At 38.1% G+C, this 21,963-nt stretch overlaps 1 protein-coding gene across 3 annotated transcripts in view; it reads right to left on the bottom strand.

Annotated features, from left to right (window-relative positions):
- The window catches only part of CEMIP2 (cell migration inducing hyaluronidase 2), an 81,925-nt gene that overhangs the window by 25,532 nt on the left and 34,430 nt on the right, over positions 1–21,963 (bottom strand). For all 3 annotated transcript variants that reach the window (XM_032290699.1, XM_032290697.1, XM_032290700.1), the window contains exons 7-16: positions 21,065–21,234; positions 19,487–19,696; positions 18,842–19,047; positions 18,638–18,707; positions 15,051–15,179; positions 12,144–12,232; positions 7,741–7,872; positions 6,314–6,349; positions 4,314–4,469; positions 1,597–1,774 (exon numbers count right to left, since the gene is read on the bottom strand). In XM_032290699.1, the coding sequence (XP_032146590.1) occupies positions 1,597–1,774; positions 4,314–4,469; positions 6,314–6,349; positions 7,741–7,872; positions 12,144–12,232; positions 15,051–15,179; positions 18,638–18,707; positions 18,842–19,047; positions 19,487–19,696; positions 21,065–21,234 (1,376 nt within the window). The remainder of the gene's footprint in view (positions 1–1,596; positions 1,775–4,313; positions 4,470–6,313; positions 6,350–7,740; positions 7,873–12,143; positions 12,233–15,050; positions 15,180–18,637; positions 18,708–18,841; positions 19,048–19,486; positions 19,697–21,064; positions 21,235–21,963) is intronic.

Raw genomic sequence — 21,963 nt, 5'->3', positions numbered from 1 at the left:
AAAAAGTTTACAGCACATTTTCCACACTTTTAAGTAAAGCAAAATTTGCAAATTGCTCCCTTCATAAGCTTTAGAGCATCCCCTACCATAGAAACCTCCAGATTGGATGAACTGATGGACTTAGAATGGATTGTCTTATGCTGTAATAACTTGAAGACAACAAATGCAGTATCTAACAAACTGCTTTTCAGTATGCCTATGCCAGTGATCACTAAACTTGATACATGGAGAACTACGGGGAGGTCCACGTGGGCAGTAAGGAAACAATAAGTCTCCATAGTGGACAGGTGATCCAAGACTCACCCTGCTGATTTATGTGGGTGCCATCTACCAGCCTACTCCTGCCCCTCTCCTGGAGTCATATGGCCTAAAAAAGAATCAGCCAACCAAGCTGACACTCCAATTTGTACCTGTGCCTCTGATCCATGCCTGAGCTATCGTAGAAACCAGACACAGACTTTGGTAAACCTATCAAGCTCTATTTTAAATTGGGTAACTATAAAGTTTGTGGGTGGATGTGAAGGAGAGAGTGATGACTTATTTCCAGGTGTGACTCCCGGGGTGGGAACAGGGAGCTGGATGTCCTGAGACTCATCTGTGTTGTGCCATTGCCATCATGGAACTGGCAAGATGAAGAAAGCCTGGGGGCATGGAATCAGATCGTCCTATGTGTTATGGGTACAGGTGATACTGGTGAAATTACCAAAAAAATGATTCCTGTGGGCTACTGTACTGTAAATGGTAATTTTTACAGTCTATCTGCAATCTTCATAAAAACCTTCTAATAGTTTATATCAGAAATAACCTAATTTCAGCCAGGTGCAGTGCTCACACCTATATTCTCAACACTTTGGGAGGCCATGGTTAAGATCATTTGAGGCCAGGAGTTAAAGACCAGCCCAGGCTAATGAGGCTTTTCCTCTATTAAAAAAAAAAAAAATTAAGTAGCCAGATGTGATGGCATATGCTTATAGACCCAGCTACTTAGGGAGCTGAGATGGGAGAATGGCTAGAGCCCAGGAGGTTGAGGCTGCAATGAACTGTGATTGCAACACTGTTCACATCACTGCACTGCAGCCTGGGTGACAGAGCGAGACCCTGCCTCAAAGGAAAGAAAAAAAACAAACAAAAAAAAGAAATAATCCAATTTGTATCATACTGCCACAATATTCCTCTTTATTCCCAACCTCTTATCCTCTAGTCCCCCAGAAGAACAGCCCTCAGACAAGTAAAATAGCAGGAAGGACCCAAATCTTAGTGGAAATGGGCTACCCAACCAGTGTATTTCACTGAATTTCCATAATTGTATGTCCTCCTGTTGCTATGAAACTCTACAACCCTGTATCATCACTTGAAGGCATATTCCCTATCAAGGTATGACTTGAATGTCAAAAATACCCCAAGTCACACAGGACTTCTGTCCTCACCTTGAACTCAATGGGAGAGAGTGCATGGAATCAGGAGCTGCCTGTGTGTGTGTTTCTCCTCCCACTCATACAGACTCAGGGCAGATCCTTTGCGTTTTTGTCTTTGGGAATGTGCTATCCCTCCCTCTCTCACCACGGTCACTGCATAGGAACTACAGAACATGCTTACGTGCGGACCAAACTTCACGAGGGAGATGTTGTTCCTGGGGGTTATCTGCCAGGAATTCTTCATGAGGAAGCCAATTGCACTGCTGTACCTATCTGGAGTTGGCACATAGTTTTTGAAAGTGCTCCTGGTTAGATGAATGGGCCCATCATAAATCTGAAAGCCTCTAATTGGGAATGTCCTGCGGAAATACAAGATTTTGTTTAATGCATATGGGCTGTCCCCTTAGCAGCACTTCACTTACTGGTTTTATGAATACTGCTAAAGATCCTGTATGCACTAGGACACAGTGGGAACCAAGACAAGATCCCTGATTGAATGAAACATACACTGTAGTGGGAAAGACAAACAGAAAAACAAAGGATCATTTCAGAAAATAAGCGCTTTAGAGACAATAAGACACAACATTATAATAGATCGCGTGGGGAGAAAGACGCTGTTTTAGAGAACGAAGAGGTTACTTTGTCTTCCTTGAATCAGCTCTGTTAAGATCTTTTATTTGGAACCTCATGTACTTCAGTCTTTGTTCCCCAATTTCTGGCCATGAGAACAAAAGACATGACTGTGCTTAGGCAGAGAACTGCCTCTCAAGACACTAAATGACAGTACAAAGGTGAAATGATACACTTAAAAGTGTGAAAGCATGAGCCCTCAAGGCTTACCATGTCAACAGTGTTAACTAGACTAATAATTTTGTTTTATTCATTTTCCCCCTTTCTGTTCAAACACAAACTCCTTAGCCTACTAATCATAAATCAATAACCATAATTAATGTGTAGAACTGGTAATATTCTGAATTCCTTAAGTTCCTCTCCTATTACTTCATTAATTGCATAGCAGAGGATCTCTATAGCAACTAATTATTCTACAACTAGGCAGTGTTGTAGCATATAGCAAAAGCATATATGCTAGCAAGGAAACCAAATAGTCTGGTTAAAAATCTACACATCATTTCTAGGCATACATCTCGACATGTTTCTCTCCTGTAGAAAACGTTGTGATATATTTTGGCTCTGTGTCCTCACCAAACTCACCCTTGTAGCTCCCATAATTCACACGTGTTTTGGGAGAGACCGCTTTTCTCATGATAGTGAATGGGTCTCACGAGATCTGATGGTTTTAAAAACGGGAGTTTTAAAACAAGCACAAGCTTATTCTTTTTGCCTGCTGCCATCCATGTAAGATGTGACTTGCTCTCGTTGCCTTCTGCCATGACTGTGAGGCCTCCCCAGCCATGTGGAACTGTTAGTCCAATAAACCTCTTTCTTTTGTAAATTGCCTGGTCTCAGGTATGTCTTTATCAGCAGTGTGAAAATGGACTAATACAGGTTGTAAAGATATAGTAAGATTAAAGCTGGCTCCATTAATAAATGAGAAATTTTAGTTTTGGAAAATCTTCCTTACCAAAGCAGCAAAAAGCATTTTGAAATAAAACTGGAGGTCAATATCAAATACAGAGTGGAACTGATTTGGCCCCACCGTCACACTGCAGTCCACGTGCTAACCAACGCAGCTTTTTTTTTTTTTTTTTCAATCTACACATTAGGAGAAACAGCAAGAGCCTAATTGTGAAGAGAACAGCACTGAAGACAACCTAACTGGGTTTGAATCCCGCCTCTTCCACCTTTAGTAAGATACTCATTTGCAAAACAGGATGTTGGCAGTACCTATCGCTTTGAGCTTGGTGAGGATTTAGTAAATATATTTACAACAGGGCCTGACATATCATAAGCATTTAATACATGTTAGCTATTTAAAAAATCCATGAAGTTCTTTTCCCAGTGGCTTCTGTGGACTAACAGGAGTTCCACACAGAGCGTAGCACATAGCAGTGCTCAGTATTCCATAATGACGAGCACAAACGGTGAGAGGCCAAGCATAGGAAAACTCGTTCCAGAAAACAGTACAGCTCCTTCTCGAGGCCTCGGCTCTGCACCACCACTCCCCAAAGCTAGCAGTCTGTCTTTTGCCTTGTTCTTGCCCAATATCCAGAGAGAGCATTCCTCGAGGGGAGTTGATTCTTCAAGAATTATGACATGGGCTCAGATGTAAGGCCTAACAACACTGTTTAATATTTTTCTGCCTGATTTTCTCACAAGTAAAATGAGAAGCCCAAACAGTGCCTCAGAACTGATATGAATTAGTAGTTTCCTTAAAGCTCTGAAGAAGTGCTAAGTACAGTTTTAATGACTCTGTGACTATGATGACAGAACACGTGCCAAGAGCCTACCCTGCTCCCTTCAACATCTAAACCACCGTTAATTACACAGCCGTGGTTGGGTTTTGAGCTAACTTTGGCATCAATCAACTCTCATTTCCTAGGTAATTTCCTTTTTCCAGTAGCTAATTCTGAAAACCAACAACACACATTGAGGAAAACCTGACCTAATGTCATAGTTTAGGGTTTGGCAACTTTCTATGGCTCAAGACGGAAGAAAAAAAGTTTATATAAGGTCTTATATAAGGAATGAGAAACAAGACAGGTTTCTTTGTTATAAAACTGATAATTAAATCTATGAAATATTTAATAACTAATGCTCTAAAATTTCTGGATGATAATATGCATAATAATCACAATAGTAGTAGTAGGAAAAATAACAAAATAGGAAAAGAGTCATGGTAGGAACCAATCCATCCAGGATTATTACAGAAACTTTCCTGAGGGTTAGGTTTTCCTTTATTGCTTAAATTTAACACTCTACAACTAAAGCAATGCTTACCTGTTCCTGGGTAATGTCCGAGGCTTCTGGTCTATTCCTCCAGTGCCTACATACTTGTTCTGACCACCGTGAAAGCCATAATTCCTGCTCTCCCCAACAAAGAGAGATTCAGATACCTCTTGGCTGGAACCTTCATCACTTGGGAAGCTTCCATCACTATTAAAATGAGAACAATCAGTAGCTACACTTCTGTAAGAAATTTAAATTTATGCCCAAATGTAGGCATGCTATAACTAAAAGGCTAAAAGTTTTAAAAGAAGTCAATAGCTTTTTCTAATACATATTTACAAATCTTCAGAAACTTTTTTTTTTTTTTTTTTTGAGACAGGGCCTTGCTCTGTCACCCAGGCTGGAGTACAATAACAAGAATATGGCTCACTGCTGCCTTGACCTGCTGTGCTCAAACAATCCTCCCGCGTCAGCCTTCCAAGTAGGTGAGACCACAAATGTGCACCACCATGCCCAGCTAATTTTTAAAAATTTTTGTAGACATGGGGGTCTTACTATGTGGCCCATGCTGAACTCTTGGCCTCAAGTGATCCTCCTGCCTTAGCCTCCCAAAATGCTGGGATTATAGGCATGAGCCATTACACCCAGGCTTGAAATTGCTTTTAAATTATAAAAATACTTATACCGCCGGGCGCAGTGGCTCACGCCTGTAATCCCAGCACTTTGGGAGGCCGAGGCGGGTGGATCACCAGGTCAAGAGATCGAGACCATCCTGGTCAACACGGTGAAACCCTGTCTCTACTAAAAATACAAAAAATTAGCTGGGCATGGTGGTACATGCCTGTAATCCCAGCTACTCGGGAGGCTGAGGCAGGAGAATTGCCTGAACCCAGGAGGCGGAGGTTGCGGTGAGCCGAGATCGCGCCATTGCACTCCAGCCTGGGTAACAAGAGCGAAACTCCATCTCAAAAAAAAAAAAAAAATACTTATACCTAATTCTAATTATATATATATATCCCCCTCTTAAAATATATATATTTTTATATGTGTAATATATATATATATATGTTTTTAAGAGACAGGGTCTTAAAAATTATATATTTTAAGAGAATATGCATATATATATGTGATATATATATGTGTATATATATATATATATACACACACACACACATATATATATATATATATATATATATATGTAATTCTGTCACCCAGGCTGGAGCACAGCAACCCTGAACTCTTGTGCTCAAGGGATACTCCCACCTCAGCTTCCAGAGTAGCTAAGATTACAGGCATGCCACCACACCTGGTTAAGGTTAATTTTTAAATTTTTTTTGTAGAGATAGGGTCTTGCTATGTTGCGCAGGGTGGTCTCAAACTCCTGGCTTCAAGTGATCCTCCTGCCTTGGCCTCCCAAACTGCTTACAGGTATGAGCCAGCACACTCAGTCTTCATATGAATTAATACATGATTTGCAAATTATATATAAACAAATGAACTTTAATTCAGCGGCAATGACTGATTGCTCTAGTCTAAAGCAACAACATTGCAAATGAGAACAAACTTGCCCCAAATATAAGAATTAAATGACGAGCATGTTTAACATGACAACTAGAATGATTATTATCTGAAGACAAATACATGTAGAACAAAAAGTTTACTTCTTAAAGACTGCTGCTAAATTTAAAGCAGCTTCTAAGAAAGAAAATATTAGTTTTTTAAATGTTCTCCCTGCTTTTACTCCCTTCCTCTTTTTTTCTCTATATTTTGAGAACTTTAGTCAAATCAAAAGTATTTTCTTCTAAGCAAAAATTATCCTTCCGTGAAATTCCAGCTGTATTAACCTAGTACTTTAGCATGAATTCAATTAATCAAGAAAAAAAAATGTATTTTTGGCCCCCTAGTGGTATCAGGAAGAGGGTGCTAATTTTTTTTTAATGTTAACAAATGATAAAACATTCCTGTGTATGATCAGGAAAAAATAAATTAGGGTTATTTAACTTAAATCTTTAAAATAATCAAGTAAGTATTTTTAAGCATTTACAAACCTGGCAAAGGTCAGTCCTATTCCATTATCTGCAAATCTGTAAAAGAAAAGAGAATGAAGAACATTTTAATTCACCGTAATATGTAAAAAGGGGTAATTCTCTCAATATTTAATTATCATGAAATCCAGGCGGTCCCAATATTTACTCTATACACGACCATACAAAAAACTGATTTCACAATAACTAGGAGCACAGCATCTGTAGCAAGGGCACCTGACTCAAATCCTGGCTTTGCGAATTATTAGCTGTGTGACTTTGGGCAAGCTACTTAACCTCTCTCAATTTTCCCATCTATAAGTTGAAATGAAAATATAACCTTCCTCACAGGATTCTTGAGAGTATTAAACATTCTAGTGTTGGCGGAGTGTGATGGCTCATACCTGTAATCCTAACACTTTTGGAGGCTGAGGCAGGAGAGTCGCTTGAGCCCAGGAAGTCAAGACCAGCCTGGGCAACATAGGGACACCCTGTGTCCACAAAAAATTTAGAAGTTAGCATTATGGCACACGCCTGTGGTCCAAGCTACTTGGGAGGCTGAGGTGGGAGGACTGCTTGAGCCCAGAAAGTTGAGGCTACAGTAAGCTGTGATTACACCACTGCACTCTAGCCTGGGTAACAGAGCAAGACCCTGGCTCAAAAAATAATAATTTCTAATGTTTCAAACAGTGCCTGGCAAACAGTAAGCAGTATATCAAATTATTGGCCATAATTATTATTCTTATAACTACGTTTTAAAAACAATTAGGCTGTGGTATATGATGTTGAAGCCATTTCTGCAGATTTAACACAATATCAGTTTTTTCGATGAAAGAAGTCAGAAATGACGTGAAATGTCAAGAAGCTAATTTCAGTGCCAGAAACACACAAACACACACACACATACACATTTTTCTAGACTGCTGAACATTAACTCTTAGCTCAACATACATGAGACCACTCCTAAAATTATACAAATGGGAAAAAAAGTGAGAAATTTACTGCCTCAAGTCATGTTAAGACATTAAGTCAACAGACTTACTGAGGTGGAATTATAAAACTTTTATTTTGAATGGCAATAGAAAACCATAGAAAATAAGGAGTTTCCAAGAGGAAGGGAAAAGATCCAGGTAGCTTCAAAATCTTTATTTAGCTCTCTGACATAGACCATGCTTGTTACATAAAGTTAAATTCCCAGTTCCTGTTCAATTTCATCAAAAGCTCTCATGCCACTGGACAAGTTCTGTTCCAATAAAAGCACCAGAATGAGACGATTTCAAACATGTGCAGCCTTTCAACTCTAGCATACTTCCTCACAGAGCTTGTCCTGTCTTTAATAATAGCATGATTCCAATAATCATCACTGTGCTTTCATGCTACTGGCTTTTAAAAAAAGCTGAAAAATAGTAACATCAGGGTCATCAGATAATAACTTTGTAGAGAATACCCACGCTGAATTTTGAACGATAATATCTCCTCCTCTGACCCAAGCTCCATTATCATTATTTTTAAAAGCAATAAGCCTGTCAATTAGAGCAGCAACACGTGGTTTTTCAGGGTCTGCATCCTGATGAGGTCGAAATCTAGGGGTTAAAAAAAGGATTTTTTAAAATGTAATATAAAAGCCGTAGGAATTAGCTAGTTTTAAGTGTCAAAAAGCAGAATTTAAATTTGACCAAAACAAATGAAAACTTCTTAAGATACAACTTACTTACATTTTAAAGATTCAAAGAAAAAATTACATTTTTTTACACACAAGTTTCCAGAGAACGAACTGCATTTATATTTTCTTAGTTCTTTTTTGAAAAATCAATTAAAGTGAACACTGCAGAATATTATTGCATAAAAATCATTTCCAAAGAAACCCCAGAGCACAAAGTCTGGCATGTCTTTACAAATGCTTAAAGTACATGTTACTAATATAAACTTAATAAAATAATAATATATTTCAACATACATGTATGTGAACGAGAGTATAATTTGAGTTGTATGCTGGTTACATGTTTAGATATAGAAAAAACTGGGTTCAATGTCATTAAAATGCCTAAATTTAAAATAGACTTCATGTTTTTTTGTTTTGTTTTGTTTTGTTTTTTGAGACCGAGTCTTGCTCTGTCGCCCAGGCTGGAGTGCAGTGGTGGAATCTGGGCTCACCGCAACCTTCACTTCCCGGGCTCAAGCATGTCTCCAGCCTCAGCCTCCTGAGTAGCTGGAACTACAGGCACATGACACCACGCCCAGCTGATGCATTTTTAGTAGAGATGGCGTTTCCCCATGTTGGGCAGGCTGGTCTTGAACTCCTGACCTCAGGTGATCCACCTGCCTCAGCCTCCCAAAGTCCTGGGATTACAGGTGTGAGCCACCATACCTGGCCAGACTATATTTCATTAACACATTTATTATAAAGACTGAACTCCAACCTTTTCTTTTTCTTCTCTCTAAAACAGTTACAAAGACCTTAGTGAAAAGGTCAAAAAATTTGATGTCAAAAACCATCTACTGTAACAACTCAAATACTCAAATGGCCTCATAATGCTCAAATACTCAAATACATGATACTCAAATACTACAATGGCCCCATAAGGCCACCTACTTTTTACAAAAATCATTTCTATCTTACACAGCTAACTGAAGAAAAAAAATCACAGCTTTTCAAAACCCTATTCAGCAGGGAGAGACTTCAACCAGTGAGGAGTATCATTTGCCTAATGCTAATAGCACAGCTGTTGGCACATAATAGGTGCTCACTAAATGTATATGATGGCAGAAGCAGCTATGGAGAGAATAGCAAGGGCTAACATCCTTAGGCATGACTGAACTTAGCATGTGCAGGAACAACAAGGAAGTTTGCTGGAGAGAAAGAAGCAAGGGAGACAGAATAGAGAGGTGGGCAAGGGCTAGGTAAAATGTGGGTCTCCATTGGAAATGCAAAGGAAAGTCAATGGGAGCATGGAATCAAGGAAGCAATGTGATCAAATTTCTTTTTTGTTCTTTTCTTGAGACGGAGTCTTGCTCTGTCACCAGGGTGGAGTGCAGTGGCTTGATCTCAGCTCACTGCAACCTCTGACTCCCTGGTTCAAGCGATTCTCCTCCCTCAGCCTCCTGCATAGCTGGGAACGCAGGAACATGCCACCACCCCCAGTTAACTTTTGTATTTTTAGTAGACACAGTGTTTCACCATGTTGGCCAGGATGGTCTCAATCTCCCGACCTTGTGATCCACCAGCCTCAGCCTCCCAAAGTGCTGGGATTACAGGCGTGAGCCACCGAGCGCAGTCTCTTTTTGGATCTTTTAACAGATCAGTGACTGCTATTTAGAGAAGGGATTATAGAGAATGGACTCTAAGGAGACTAGTCAGAATGCTCTTTATGTGTTTCAGACAGATGCATGTGTTGTGTAAACTGGGGCAGTAGCAGCGAAGACAGAGTGTCATATCCATCTTTAGATTACATGACCCAAGCCCCCTTACCCTAACTAGCTCTGACTTAAGAGGTAAACAGTCTGACTGTAAGCCAACATCTACTCTCTGGCATTGCAGTTTCTGCCAAACAGCTTTGCAGTCATTACATAATACTAAGCAGATGGAAGAGTTCTGGAAAGAAGACACATTGTTCTAAAAGAAAGCAAAAAAAAAAAAAAAAAGGTACTATAAACCAGCATCTGATTCTCTGCTGTAACCATCTCAACTTTTCTGAACTTCCTATCAATATAAATCAATCACAACACCCCCACAGCACCTAGACATGTACAAGAAGAAAAAAATAATCAGTAACTAACTGCTTGCTTTGATATCCTTTATTTTCTTCTTCCTTCCTACTTGGCATATAGAAAATAGTTAATTTTCCCAATTGTCTTTTTATCATCAATGAGTTTTCAACACACTTCTCAACTCTCTCTTAATTGTCCTCTGCTTTAAATGTACTAGTTGGTTTTAATGCTCTTTCACTTTTTAGATGAATTTCCTAATTTCAAACCAAGAGCTTTCTTGAGTTACAATTTTCCATCTTGGCATTCCAGAATTTTCATGTCTTGAAGACACAGGGAAAGGCTTATCTGATTAACTGTTGACTCAACTTCCTCTTTGATGAATAGACTAAATATCTTTTGGATTCTCTAAGCCTGGTGTTTAATAGATGAGCTGGTTTATTACTCATTTATGCTAGTTTTATCATCTTTGCCATGTCTAAATTGCATGACTATATATGAGCATATTCTAACATTAGTTCAGTATATGCACAAGCTCTTGTTACTGTTCTGTTCTAATTAATTCTTTTCAAAAACAACTTCCAAATGGAGTCCAATTCCTTGTCAATATGTATTTATAAACTAGTTAGAGAAATAAATAATGGAGTGAAGAAAGATTACCATTTTCATAATATCACATACATACACCTTGTAAGGAACTACTTAAGCCACTATGAGTAAATTATTTTATTGTAAAGTCTAATTAAAACATCAATGAACTCAAATATATTTATTCCTCTATACCAATATACATACACACATACACATACACATTATTATATTTATACATAGATAAATAATTTTTTAATGCCAGGAAGAGAACCTATTGTGTTTATGGATTTTTCTGGCAATGCTAAGCAAAAAACACACTACTTTCTACCAATTATAATAAATTATATTAGTTCTGTCCATTATAATAAACTCTTTAAAACTAAAAAAGCAGCAACAACCGTCCAGATAGAATTATTTGCCCGCTAATATTCTCTTCTTAGTTCATAATTTGTTGTCATCTATATACTTTTTTTTCTTCTTAAGTTTATCTCCTCTATTTTTTCTCTTCATTTGTTGATCAGCTTTTAGGTATCCAGTACTTTATTTTTTAAAACACCCACGGTTTCTGGGTTTCACAAAGCTATCTGATTACTGCATCACAATATTTCAGGTTCAACTTGATGTTTGAGGAATCCAGATGAGTAGAGCAACTAGACTTTCCCCAGTTTTCTTCTGATCTCATGTCTTATTAAAGCATCGCAAGAATCTGCCTCACCCTGAAGTCAGCTCACCAACCTATGGTGTGCTTCCTACTTTATTCTCTGAAGAACAATCAGGCTTGGTATTCCTTTCCTAAGTGTCTATCAACAAAGTCTATTAAGTCTAACACCCTATCAACTCCATAAACTGGTCAATCAACTTGAAGTATGGAAAATAATAATATGTACACAGTTTCTACTGAATATGATTTTAAGTTGCCATCTTTTCCAGAAAATTTTATTTTCATCTGAGACATTTTGTTTATTTTAGTTCACATATAGCATGTAAGAGAACTCGGCCGAAATGTTGATCCATATCTAATGCATTTTGTGATTACAAAAGAAAGTAACCTAGAGCCTGGCTATGACGTAAATCTGAGGCTACAAAGGACTGAACCAGAACCAACTAGCTCATCAAATTTGGGATCTTTCCTTTTGAAATATTAAATGCAGTGTTCATTTTGACCACGAAGAATATATTCTATGTGGTTTGGTTTTTCAAAGATTAGACTAAACATCCTAGTTTAACTTATTTTTCAATGAATCATACTCCACACCAATTTGGAAACTTTCTCAACACACCTCCCCTTTTTCTTTCTCTTTCTATAACTCTCTCTAGCATCTATTTATAGCAATGAAAAAGGAGAAAAACATCAACCTCCTTGGTGTTTCTATAAGATAAAAGCCCAGTCACAGGACCTGGAACAACAGAATAAATGCTTTTCAAAAAATCCTTTTATGAACTTTTAAAACTTCATTTTAAATGTATTACCAGAGAAAGAGCACAAATGAGCTCCAGTTGGAAAGTTTTGCTTTGGCAAGGTACAGCTTGAGTGTGATTTAAAAAGAGCCAGCTTTACCTTGCACTATTGTCCAAACAGAGGTATTCTCTTGGGTCAGCAGCACTAGAGTTGGTTGTTTTGACACCTTTGTCAATAAATAAGCCAGCCTGAAAAATATAAATAATTGAATGGAATTAATATGAATCCCAAATTACAACAACATATACAATGACTCATGAAAACAGATTTAGCTTATCACTTCTACCAAAAAAAGTGGGGCAGGGTATAAATAGCAAAGGTACTATATTAACGGCCAGGCATGGTGGCTCATGTCTGTAATCCTAGCACTTTGGGAGGCCGAGGTGGGTGGATCACCTGAGGTCAGGAGTTCAAGACCAGCCTGGCCATCATGGTGAAACCCCATCTTTAAAAAAAAAAAAAAAAACAGCAGCTACTTTCCCAGATATTTTTAATAATTTTACTCATTTGTCATTCAACAAATGCTTACTGTTAGGTACCAAGTACTACACATTAGTTAACAAGAAAAATATGGTCCTTGTTGTTGCTAACACAAACACTAGCAATTAAATAAATAATTACAATCCAACACGATAAGCATATGATAAAGGAAATAAATGAGGCTTGGGCAGAAGAGAAAGGCATTTGGAGGAGGCCTTTTTTGTGGGTGGAGTTGAAAGGATTCAGGGAATGTCTCCTAAAAGAAGTGACGTCTTAAAGCTGAAATCGGAAGGATGGAGAGAAATTAATCCTGCAAAAGAGTGGATTGGTGGCACAGAGGATGAGGGTGGGAAGAAGGAGCTGAAGAACCAGAGAAAAGAACTCAAGGGAATAGTCTGTACAAAAGTCTGGAGATGACAGAGAGGATGGAACAGCCAAGAAGAAAAAAGAAACCTTGACAGACAAACAAAAATGTATGAAGAAAGGAAACAGAAAGGAGAAGGCTAAAGAGGAGCAAACATCGATCACATGGAATTGATGAGCTAAGAAGTCAGAACAATGGGAATTTAATAAACACATCATAACCAACTACAAGTTAAAAAAAAAAACACTGTAGCTATAAAATGGATTGAAAGAGGATTAAAAAAAAAAAAAAAGGAGGTAAATAAGGTAGGAGATGATTTCAGTAATCCAGAAGAGAAATAAAGATGATCTAGACTTGTGGCCATACTAACGGTGGAAAACAGATAAAACAAGATTTATTTACAAGGTAGAACTGATATCATCTTGTAATTGATGAAAGTCTGGGGGTGAGGGAGAGAAAGCAATAAAAGCTCATATATTTCTGGTTTGGGCAGAAGCTGAGTAGTAGTTTCATTCACTGAAAGAGACATACAGGAATAGGTCTGGACCTAAAAATAAGAATTTTAGTTTGAAACATGTTTTATTTACGTCCATAAGACATTCAAAGGGTACTCAGTAGGCAGTAGGGTAAGCATGACCAATCTGGACTAGTACAGATTCGGGAGGAATCGGCAGTTGAAGCCATAAGCACTGGTGTGTGTGTGCGCACTCACATGTGGGTGTGTGTCTGTGTGTGCATGTAGGTATTTATGAGTTATTCCAAAATGGCATGTTTCTTTCTGAGTACTCCCAAGAATTCGATCTCCTTTGGCTATGAAGTATCCTGGACAGTCATTTCCAAATGTAACAGATTAACACCTAATCATCCACTCATGTTATTTAAATTTAATATTCTTATTGAGTCGATTACTACATGTTAAAAATTAATTAGAATGAGGTGCTTTTTATACCATTTACAATTAAGAAAATTTGAGGGTTTCTGCTATGAAATGCTACTCTCATTAAATAATAACTATTCAGCTCACAAAAATCAGTTCTGTATAGTTTTTTCCTCAACTCTTCATCAAGTGAGTCTAAGCTCTTCAAACTGTAACACACTCAGGTTTTTAAAGGGTTCTCCGAGTATCATAAATGCAAAGTATTCCTTGAACTGTGGTGTGAGTCACATCCGGGTAAAGGATCTGGGCATTATACATGTAATGAAAACAAAGTGCCTTGTGAGCACAACATGAGTCAAATTTCATGAAAAAATTGAAACTCCGAATGGCCTTTAGTTTACTTGATCTGTATCATTTTAAATCAGGTCAACTATTCCTAAGCAAAATTTCGCTATTTATGTAATTAATATTAAATGCCTAATAGGACACTCTAACAGCCACTGTGAATCCAAAGAAGGGATGAATTATGCTTATCAACCCCTGGAAGCATATTATTTAATGTGTACCTCCCTAGAAACAGGTAATGACATTAAAGATTGGAAAGAAGATGAGAGGGAGGAAGACATGAAGCAAGGGAAGAAACAAGAGAGACGATGAGGACACATGAATCAAACCCACTACGTAATTATTTACGTTACATGTGCATGTATGTGTTGTGCATACCTGTATGAGTAATAGGTACGTATAGATGGAATGCTCCATATACATCCAGAACAGGGAAGGGTTAGGTGTCTGTTTTTCACCACAAATTACTTTCTCTGATGACAAGTTCTATCAAAAACTGACATTTCTCAACTATTATCTGCTATGGTTTGAATACATCCCCCCAAAAACCATGTGTTGGAAACTTAATCCCCAATGCAAAAGTATTAGGAGGTGGCACTTAATGGGAGGTGTTTAGGCCATAAGGGATTCACCCTCACAAATGGATTAATGCTGATTATAAAGGAGCTTGAGGCTGCAAATCTGTTCTGTTGTTCTCTCGCCTTCTCCTTGCCCTTCTGCTGTGGATGACACAGCAAGAAGACCCTTACCAGATGCTGGCACCTTGATCTTGGACTTCCCAGCCTTAAGAACTGTGGGCCAAATAAATTTCTGTTCATTCTAAGTTAACCAGTCTGTGATATTCTACTATAGCGCACAAAGTGGACTAAAATATAATCACAATAGTTCATCCTTTGCACTGTCTATCATATGTACCAATTGTTAAAATTTGGAAACCTACCTTAAAATTTGAATGGACTCTGTTGTTATAAAATATACCCAATGGAGTGAGTTCTGGTTTTGCTAACAGCTGCAATCCACTGGATTCCCCAGTAGGTTCCTTGTGGAATAAATACCATATTCCAGCATCCTACACATGAAAGGACAAGCCCATTAAAACCCTCATTTATAAAGATATCTATGAAACACTCTCGTAAACTAGCTGCTTCATAAGCAACTTTAATCTTTTTCACCCAAATTTGTCATGATTTCAGGTTCAGAATTGACTATAAAAAGTTGTACACACATCTCAAAGTGGTTATACCATTATTTTTTTGAAAAGCAAACTTAATTTTGCTTGCAGGATTGGACAAAAGAGAAATAATTGGCTGGTATCAAAATTCACTTTCAAACTTTTCCATTATTATCTAGGTTAAAAGTTACATAGGATTAAAACCCAGTCAGCTTTCCACGTGACCAGGACAGCACAGCCGTTAAGCAATATGGTTTTTATCTGTTTACCTCCAAACCTGTTCGATAGATGAGTCATGCCTACTAAACAACTGTCCACCAGCACGCAGAGCTCACTGACTTCTTTCAAACAAGTCTAATGCCCTTCCTGTCTCGAGGCAAATTTTTGCCAAAGAAAAAAAAAAAATCACCACATGTATGAATCAGGACGCTGTCTCAGGCTTGGGCCCTGTCTGTTCAATTTCAATATTACTGACCTTAATAGGAACAGAAGAGTTTAAAAATTTTTGACACTCAAAATGAAACATAAAAATGGAAATAAATGTTCTTAACTCCCATGACAATTCTTTATTTTACAACTCAATTAAAAATCAGCCCAATGTGAAGGACAACTTCACTTTATGGAACTTTGATTAAATAGCTTGCTAAAACTTAATACAGTGTAAAAGGACAGCATTAATTAAAATTCAGGACACATTTATTTAGTGCCAGCTATATGCCAAGTGTACAGTAAGACTATTCTCAAATAATTCATAGTCTAGTAAGAAATATAGAGATAATTAAAATATAATGTATGTGATAAGTACCTATATTAACTGTAACAAATAGAGTCCATGGGGGGAGAGACGAGAAAGGAATTATGGAAAGCAGATATATACCTACACACCAAAATGAATGCCATGTGTAACATTTTCCATGATAAAATTTTATTAACAGGTCTTAATAGAACAAACTACTCTGAAAAATGTTTGCTACCTCAACTCTTCTGGGCACAAAACAGGCAAGTCAACGGCATAAGACCTAAATGGTCAGAAGAAAACTCCATACCATAACCTGTAAGCTGAGGGCAGAGTGGACCATCCTAAGATGCAGTGGAGATGGAGATGGGGGCGGGACGGGGATAAGAGGGTAGCAGCCGTTTCCTGTTAAAACACTGTGGTGTCAACACAGGTAAAAGGAGCTTTGTAAAAGGCAGTGGAAAGGTACAATGAAAAAATGGTTTGATTTACTTTGGGAGGAAAAACCCTGCCCAAATTAGCTTTTACTGGAACAGTTTTTCTAGAGAGAAAATAAACAGCTCACAGAATAAAAAGGAAGAACATGCATGCAATGCTTTCTTCTTTTCTCACATGAGACATAGTAAGGGTATATGGCAGCCTCACCTTCTATTTTTCATGAACTCTTGGCAATTTGCTTTAATCTTCAAGCCCTGACTTCTAAAAAGAGCTAAAAGAAATCTTTGTTCTGGCTGTTGACTCGTAATGTCACATAGATCAGAAGATGGCTGTGCATCAACTTCTTGGTCATCTGTACTCAAAAACTCACTTCCCAATTAGAAACTCTGAGCACAAACCTCATACAGGCTCAACAAATATTTGATGAAAAATGAATGAATGGAAACCTAAAATGATCAAACGTCTGGGTCTCTGGCCTGTCAAATAAGAATCTTCAGTTGACAGGGACTTTCAGATTACGTTTTATGTTTTTAAGGAAAATAACAGATATGAGTTCAAACCATCACCACTGATGCCTTTTTTCTTGTTATCTCAAATACTCCCTTCAACTAATCTTTTACTTCATCTTAGGAAACAATGCTAGGTATTTATTTCCTTTTAAAAACTTTCAATAGCCATGATATATAAATACGAATATTTAGGTATCACTGTAAATTTCATATTTTTCATTGCAATTTTCAACGCAATTATAATCTCGATAGCATAATATCTTAAAAGATTCATTTAGCCTGGGAATCCTAACACTTTGGGAGTCTAAGGCAGGTGGATAGCTTAAGACCAGCAGTTCGAGACCAGTTTGGGCAACACAGCGAAACCTCATCTGTCTGTCTGACTGTCTGTCTCTCTCTCTCTCTACGTGCGTGTGCGTGTGTGTGTGTGTGTGTGTGTGTGTGTAAAATACAAAAATAAGCAGGTGTGAGGTATGGTGGCATGAGCCTGTAGTACCAGCTACTCAGAAGGCTGAGGTGGGAAGACAGCTAAAGTCCAGGAGGCAGAGGGTGCAGTAAGCCAGGGTCACACCACTGCACTCCAACCTGGGTGACAGAGTGAGACTCTGTCTCAGGAGAAAGAAAAAAAAAAGAATCATTTAGCTTTTACATTAGAAGTTTTAATGATACTAAAACTCTCAGTAATAAATACAAATTTCTCCAAACTTATCCAGGAGACATTTCTATTATCCAAAACATATCATTTATTCTCTTAAAAATTATTCTCGTATGTGAGTCTTAATTCATGGCACGTACATGAGTTTTGCTGCTTTCCCAAGGAAATGAGATTCCCACGTGTATATAAAGCCTTACATTCAACAAAAGGGTGTATCCCCTGATCAGAGTGACAACTGTCATGGTATTCTCCAAGATAATCCATTCTCATTAAGAAAAAAAAGCTAAGTTTTTTTGCGGTTTGTTGTTGTTGTGTGTGTGTGTGTGTGTGTGTGTGTGTGTGTGTTTATTGACACAGGGCCTCTCTCTACCACCCAGGCTAGAGTACAGTGAGTGGCACAATCTTGGCTCACAGCAGCCTCCACCTCCTGGGCTCAAGTATCCTCCCACCTCAGCCTCCCAAGTCGCTGGAATGACAGCCATGTACCACCACACCTGGCTATTTTTTTTTTTTTTTTTTTTGGTGGAGATGGGGTTTTGCCATGTTGCCCAGGCTGGTCTCAAACTCCTAAACTCAAGCAATCCACCCACCTTAGCCTCCCAAAGTGTTGGGATTACAAGCGTGAACCACTGTGCCTAACCTAAGCCTATTTTTATCAATACCCTGAAATTGAAATTATCAGTTCCTTGACCACATATGACTTAAATGCCAGAAAGATTGTACCTAATACACCAAAAATACTCTCTGGAAATAAAGTAACCCTCGCGATTAGTACACTCACTTCTTTTCCCCCTTTGGCGTCTGTCTTATCAAACTCATAGATACTAATGGGCACAAAGGATTTAGGAGAACTAGAAGAACCATCTCAACTATCCTGCTCTCAGCTAAATACGTAATACCAGAAAACAACATCATGCTTGGGTTACACTGGCACACATGACATCACATCCATATAAACCAGACTATTTATAAACAAGAAAAAAATTAAAACATCTGAGGTCACCTTAACGTTGCTTACCTGTGATCCTGCAGCCGCATTATTAATCAAATTATTGTTGGGATGAGCAATCCAGAAAGTCGAAACAGCCCTGCAAGGCATTTTTCAAGGTGATTTCAACATTCTTCATAAGAACTCCTGCCCACTAAAAACTTCCCCCAAAAACCTCTTCCCCAAAAGTCAAAGGCCTTGACGCATGGGTTTTTCTCTCTGCCAATTACTCACATACAGTCAGTAGCAGGCACAGGGATATAATTTCCAAACACTTTGTCTCGCATGGTGGTACACATGGAGTTGTTCCTATCCGTGGGCAGGAGAGTGCCCGGCTTGGTGAGGAGTCCCAGATTGTGGAACAAAGTATTTCTCTGTTCAATACCATCTTCCAAGAAGAAACAATGACCTAGTGTGTCAAATCCAATGGTGTCTTTTATCTGCAGAAATAAAAGTATATTAATGTCATTGGTAACAAGACTGATTGTGATTTAAGTGACAAGTGCTATCCAGTGTAGCACGTTCAGCGCAAATGGAAAAAGAGGTGTGAACCTTAGCAGAATGGGCAAAGTGGCATGTCAGGCTTAATTTATCTCTGAAGGGACAATCTGCTTGGGTCCCACAGGGGCAAAAAATAAAAATAAATTGTAAATAAATAAATAATACAAAATATAAAATTGAATTAAATTTAAAAGAGGACACTCTGGGTGGTTGAAAAGGTAGGCTTCCTTCAGACAGAAAAATCATGCAATGCTCAGAAAAGGCAGGATAGAGCAAAGTGTGTGGTTAAACAGTTTACTTATACAAAACTGAGAAGTCATGAGAATTAAAGAGTTAGCTATTTCAATAATATGGGTTGACTAATGTGAGGCTACTTACTAGCAAGCCATTTGTCCCATGCACAGTGATGCACCTTGAGAAGCAATGATGAATAGACAGGCCATCCACAAATGTTGTGTGTCTGTATCCTCCTTTATAATCCACGTCTCCACACAGATGAAAGTGAACAGGATACCGCCCCAGCTGCTGCTGACCCATGTGTTTCAATTCCACATAAGAAAGATGGACTGAAGTAAAATTTTTCATTATCTGCAAGTCAAGGTACCAAAATCAAACTCATACTTTTCAGAATAGGGAACTAGCAAAAAAAAAAAAAAAATTGTTTTAACAGAAAACATCCAAAAGAGAATATGTATTAAAACATTTGATTTCCTTTTGCATTCTGTTTTCCCAGATTCCCAGTTAATACTTTAGCAAATGCCTTCAATTAGGACCAAAATACTTGAACAAATCAAAACACTTTCGCAGGGATCATTATTGCAGCTTTCCTTTATTTGTTCAAATATTTTAGTCATTCTCAATCTCATCTTCTTCATTTAGATATCCTCCATCAAAGACTGATAAATATTTATTTCTAAATCCTCCCCAGTGTTTTAGTTAGCACATAATATTGTTGGCTTAAGTTATTTTTAAAAATTCTTCTGTGATCCAAAGTTTGAGCTCTCTCAATATTTTTAAACACTAGATTTTCAATCACAGTATTAAAAACAAATGAATAACACTGATCAACATTGCAGAAATCCTTGTAATAGGCTGCATACAGTGGCTCACACCTGTAATCCTAGCACTTTGGAAGGGCAAGATGGGCAGATTGCTTGAGCCCAGGAATTCAATACCAGACTGGGCAACATGGCAAAACCTTGTCTCAAAAAAAACCACAAAAATAAGTCAGGTGTGGTGTACATCTGTGGTCCTAGCTACTCAGCGGGGCTGAGGTGGGAGGATCACTTGACCCCAGGATATTGAGGCATAATCAGTCATGATCACGTACTGCACTCCATCCTGGATGAGAGTGAGACTCTATCTCAAAAAAAAAAAAAAAATCCTGTAACAGAAATGCTGCTTACAGCCACAGCCTACTCAATGCACAAAAAGCGATTTAACAACACATATAGCCAAAATGCAGCCCAAAAGTCCAACAGATTAGTATATATTGACAGAATACTGCCTAGTATATAGTAAGTACTCTTTTTTTCCAGAACAAAAATTTGCATACAAAAAATATTTTTACAGAAACATACTTTGTATGTGCTTGCTAGTATTGCTAACCCTTTGGTAATACTATGTTTTTTTTAAAAAAACTAACTGATGCTTTCAGAAATCGCATGCATGGATACCAACCAAGCTCCTTCGTGGTTTTTTGTCTCTGTAATTGGTTCTTCCCAATATACTGATTTGACTCGTCATAGAACAACTGTTTAACTAGAGGTCCAGGTCAACTAAAGGAAGTCATAACATTCTATTTTAATCATCTAAAACCTCCTCATTGTCATTTGAGAAACAAAATATGATTTGCTTTTCATATCCATTTATATCTCATTCCAAAACTTGACATTTTCTTCAAACATGTATTTAGCAACCAGGATTTCAAAGAAATCATCAAATCCTTTTGCCTACCATAACGTGTCCCCCAAAGGTATCATAATCAAAAAATTGGCACTGATTTTCTGCGTAGCACGAGTCCTCCACTTCTCCTTGGATCACAACATTCCGAGAAAGAATTCCAACCTCGGCTCTCATGTCCACACCGTCTATGATCTCACCCATGTGCAGGAACTGAGGGGTTTCTGGTTGACGTGGTCAAGGGAAGAAAGAACGTTAGAACAAAGAAAACATGAAACTCACTTCAAAAAGACATTCTCTTCATTCCATAACCCCAAGATGATACTGACAACTTATCATCAGCTCCCATTCTCTCACACCTCAGAATCAGAATCCCAGGGCATGGGGATTTTAAAGATGATCTAGTCCAGTCCCCACCTGCTGCCTGAACCCTCATTACTAACTGTCCTGCCAATTCTCAAACCCACACACTGACAGAGAGCTTGTTCCTTTCTGAAGCAGCTCAATCCTCCCTTCAACAGCACTAATAATCTGGAATCTGCCTAATGGTCCATAATCTTTCTCTCCAGTTTCTGTCCATATGCTCTTTTTAGTCTCCTCCCCTAGGGCATATGAAGAACCAAATGCATGGTGAGTCCATAAAACAAATGGTGCACGGATGTTAATATCGGGGTGTCAAACTGTTTATGCTTTTACTTGAAAGCTAAAGTAATCTGCCACTGGACATTAACAATAGAGAAATTCCCATCTTTTCTTTCCCATTTCTTTTTATTTCAGTATTATTATGCATTCTTTTAAATTCTCACATTTACTGGAAGTGTAGAAGCACTTTAATAATGAGCTTTTCTCTGATAATCTTATTATGTAAACTCAGGAAGGAAAAATACACATAAATCATGGGAGGAGAGTTCATGAAGACTCATCATGTAGACTTGTTAACAAGAGTTGGAATT

Source organism: Sapajus apella, unplaced genomic scaffold (assembly GCF_009761245.1).
Source record: "Sapajus apella isolate SASKATOON/1434 unplaced genomic scaffold, GSC_monkey_1.0 scaffold24, whole genome shotgun sequence".
NCBI lineage: Eukaryota > Metazoa > Chordata > Mammalia > Primates > Cebidae > Sapajus > Sapajus apella.
This window is presented reverse-complemented; position numbering and strand designations above follow the sequence as displayed.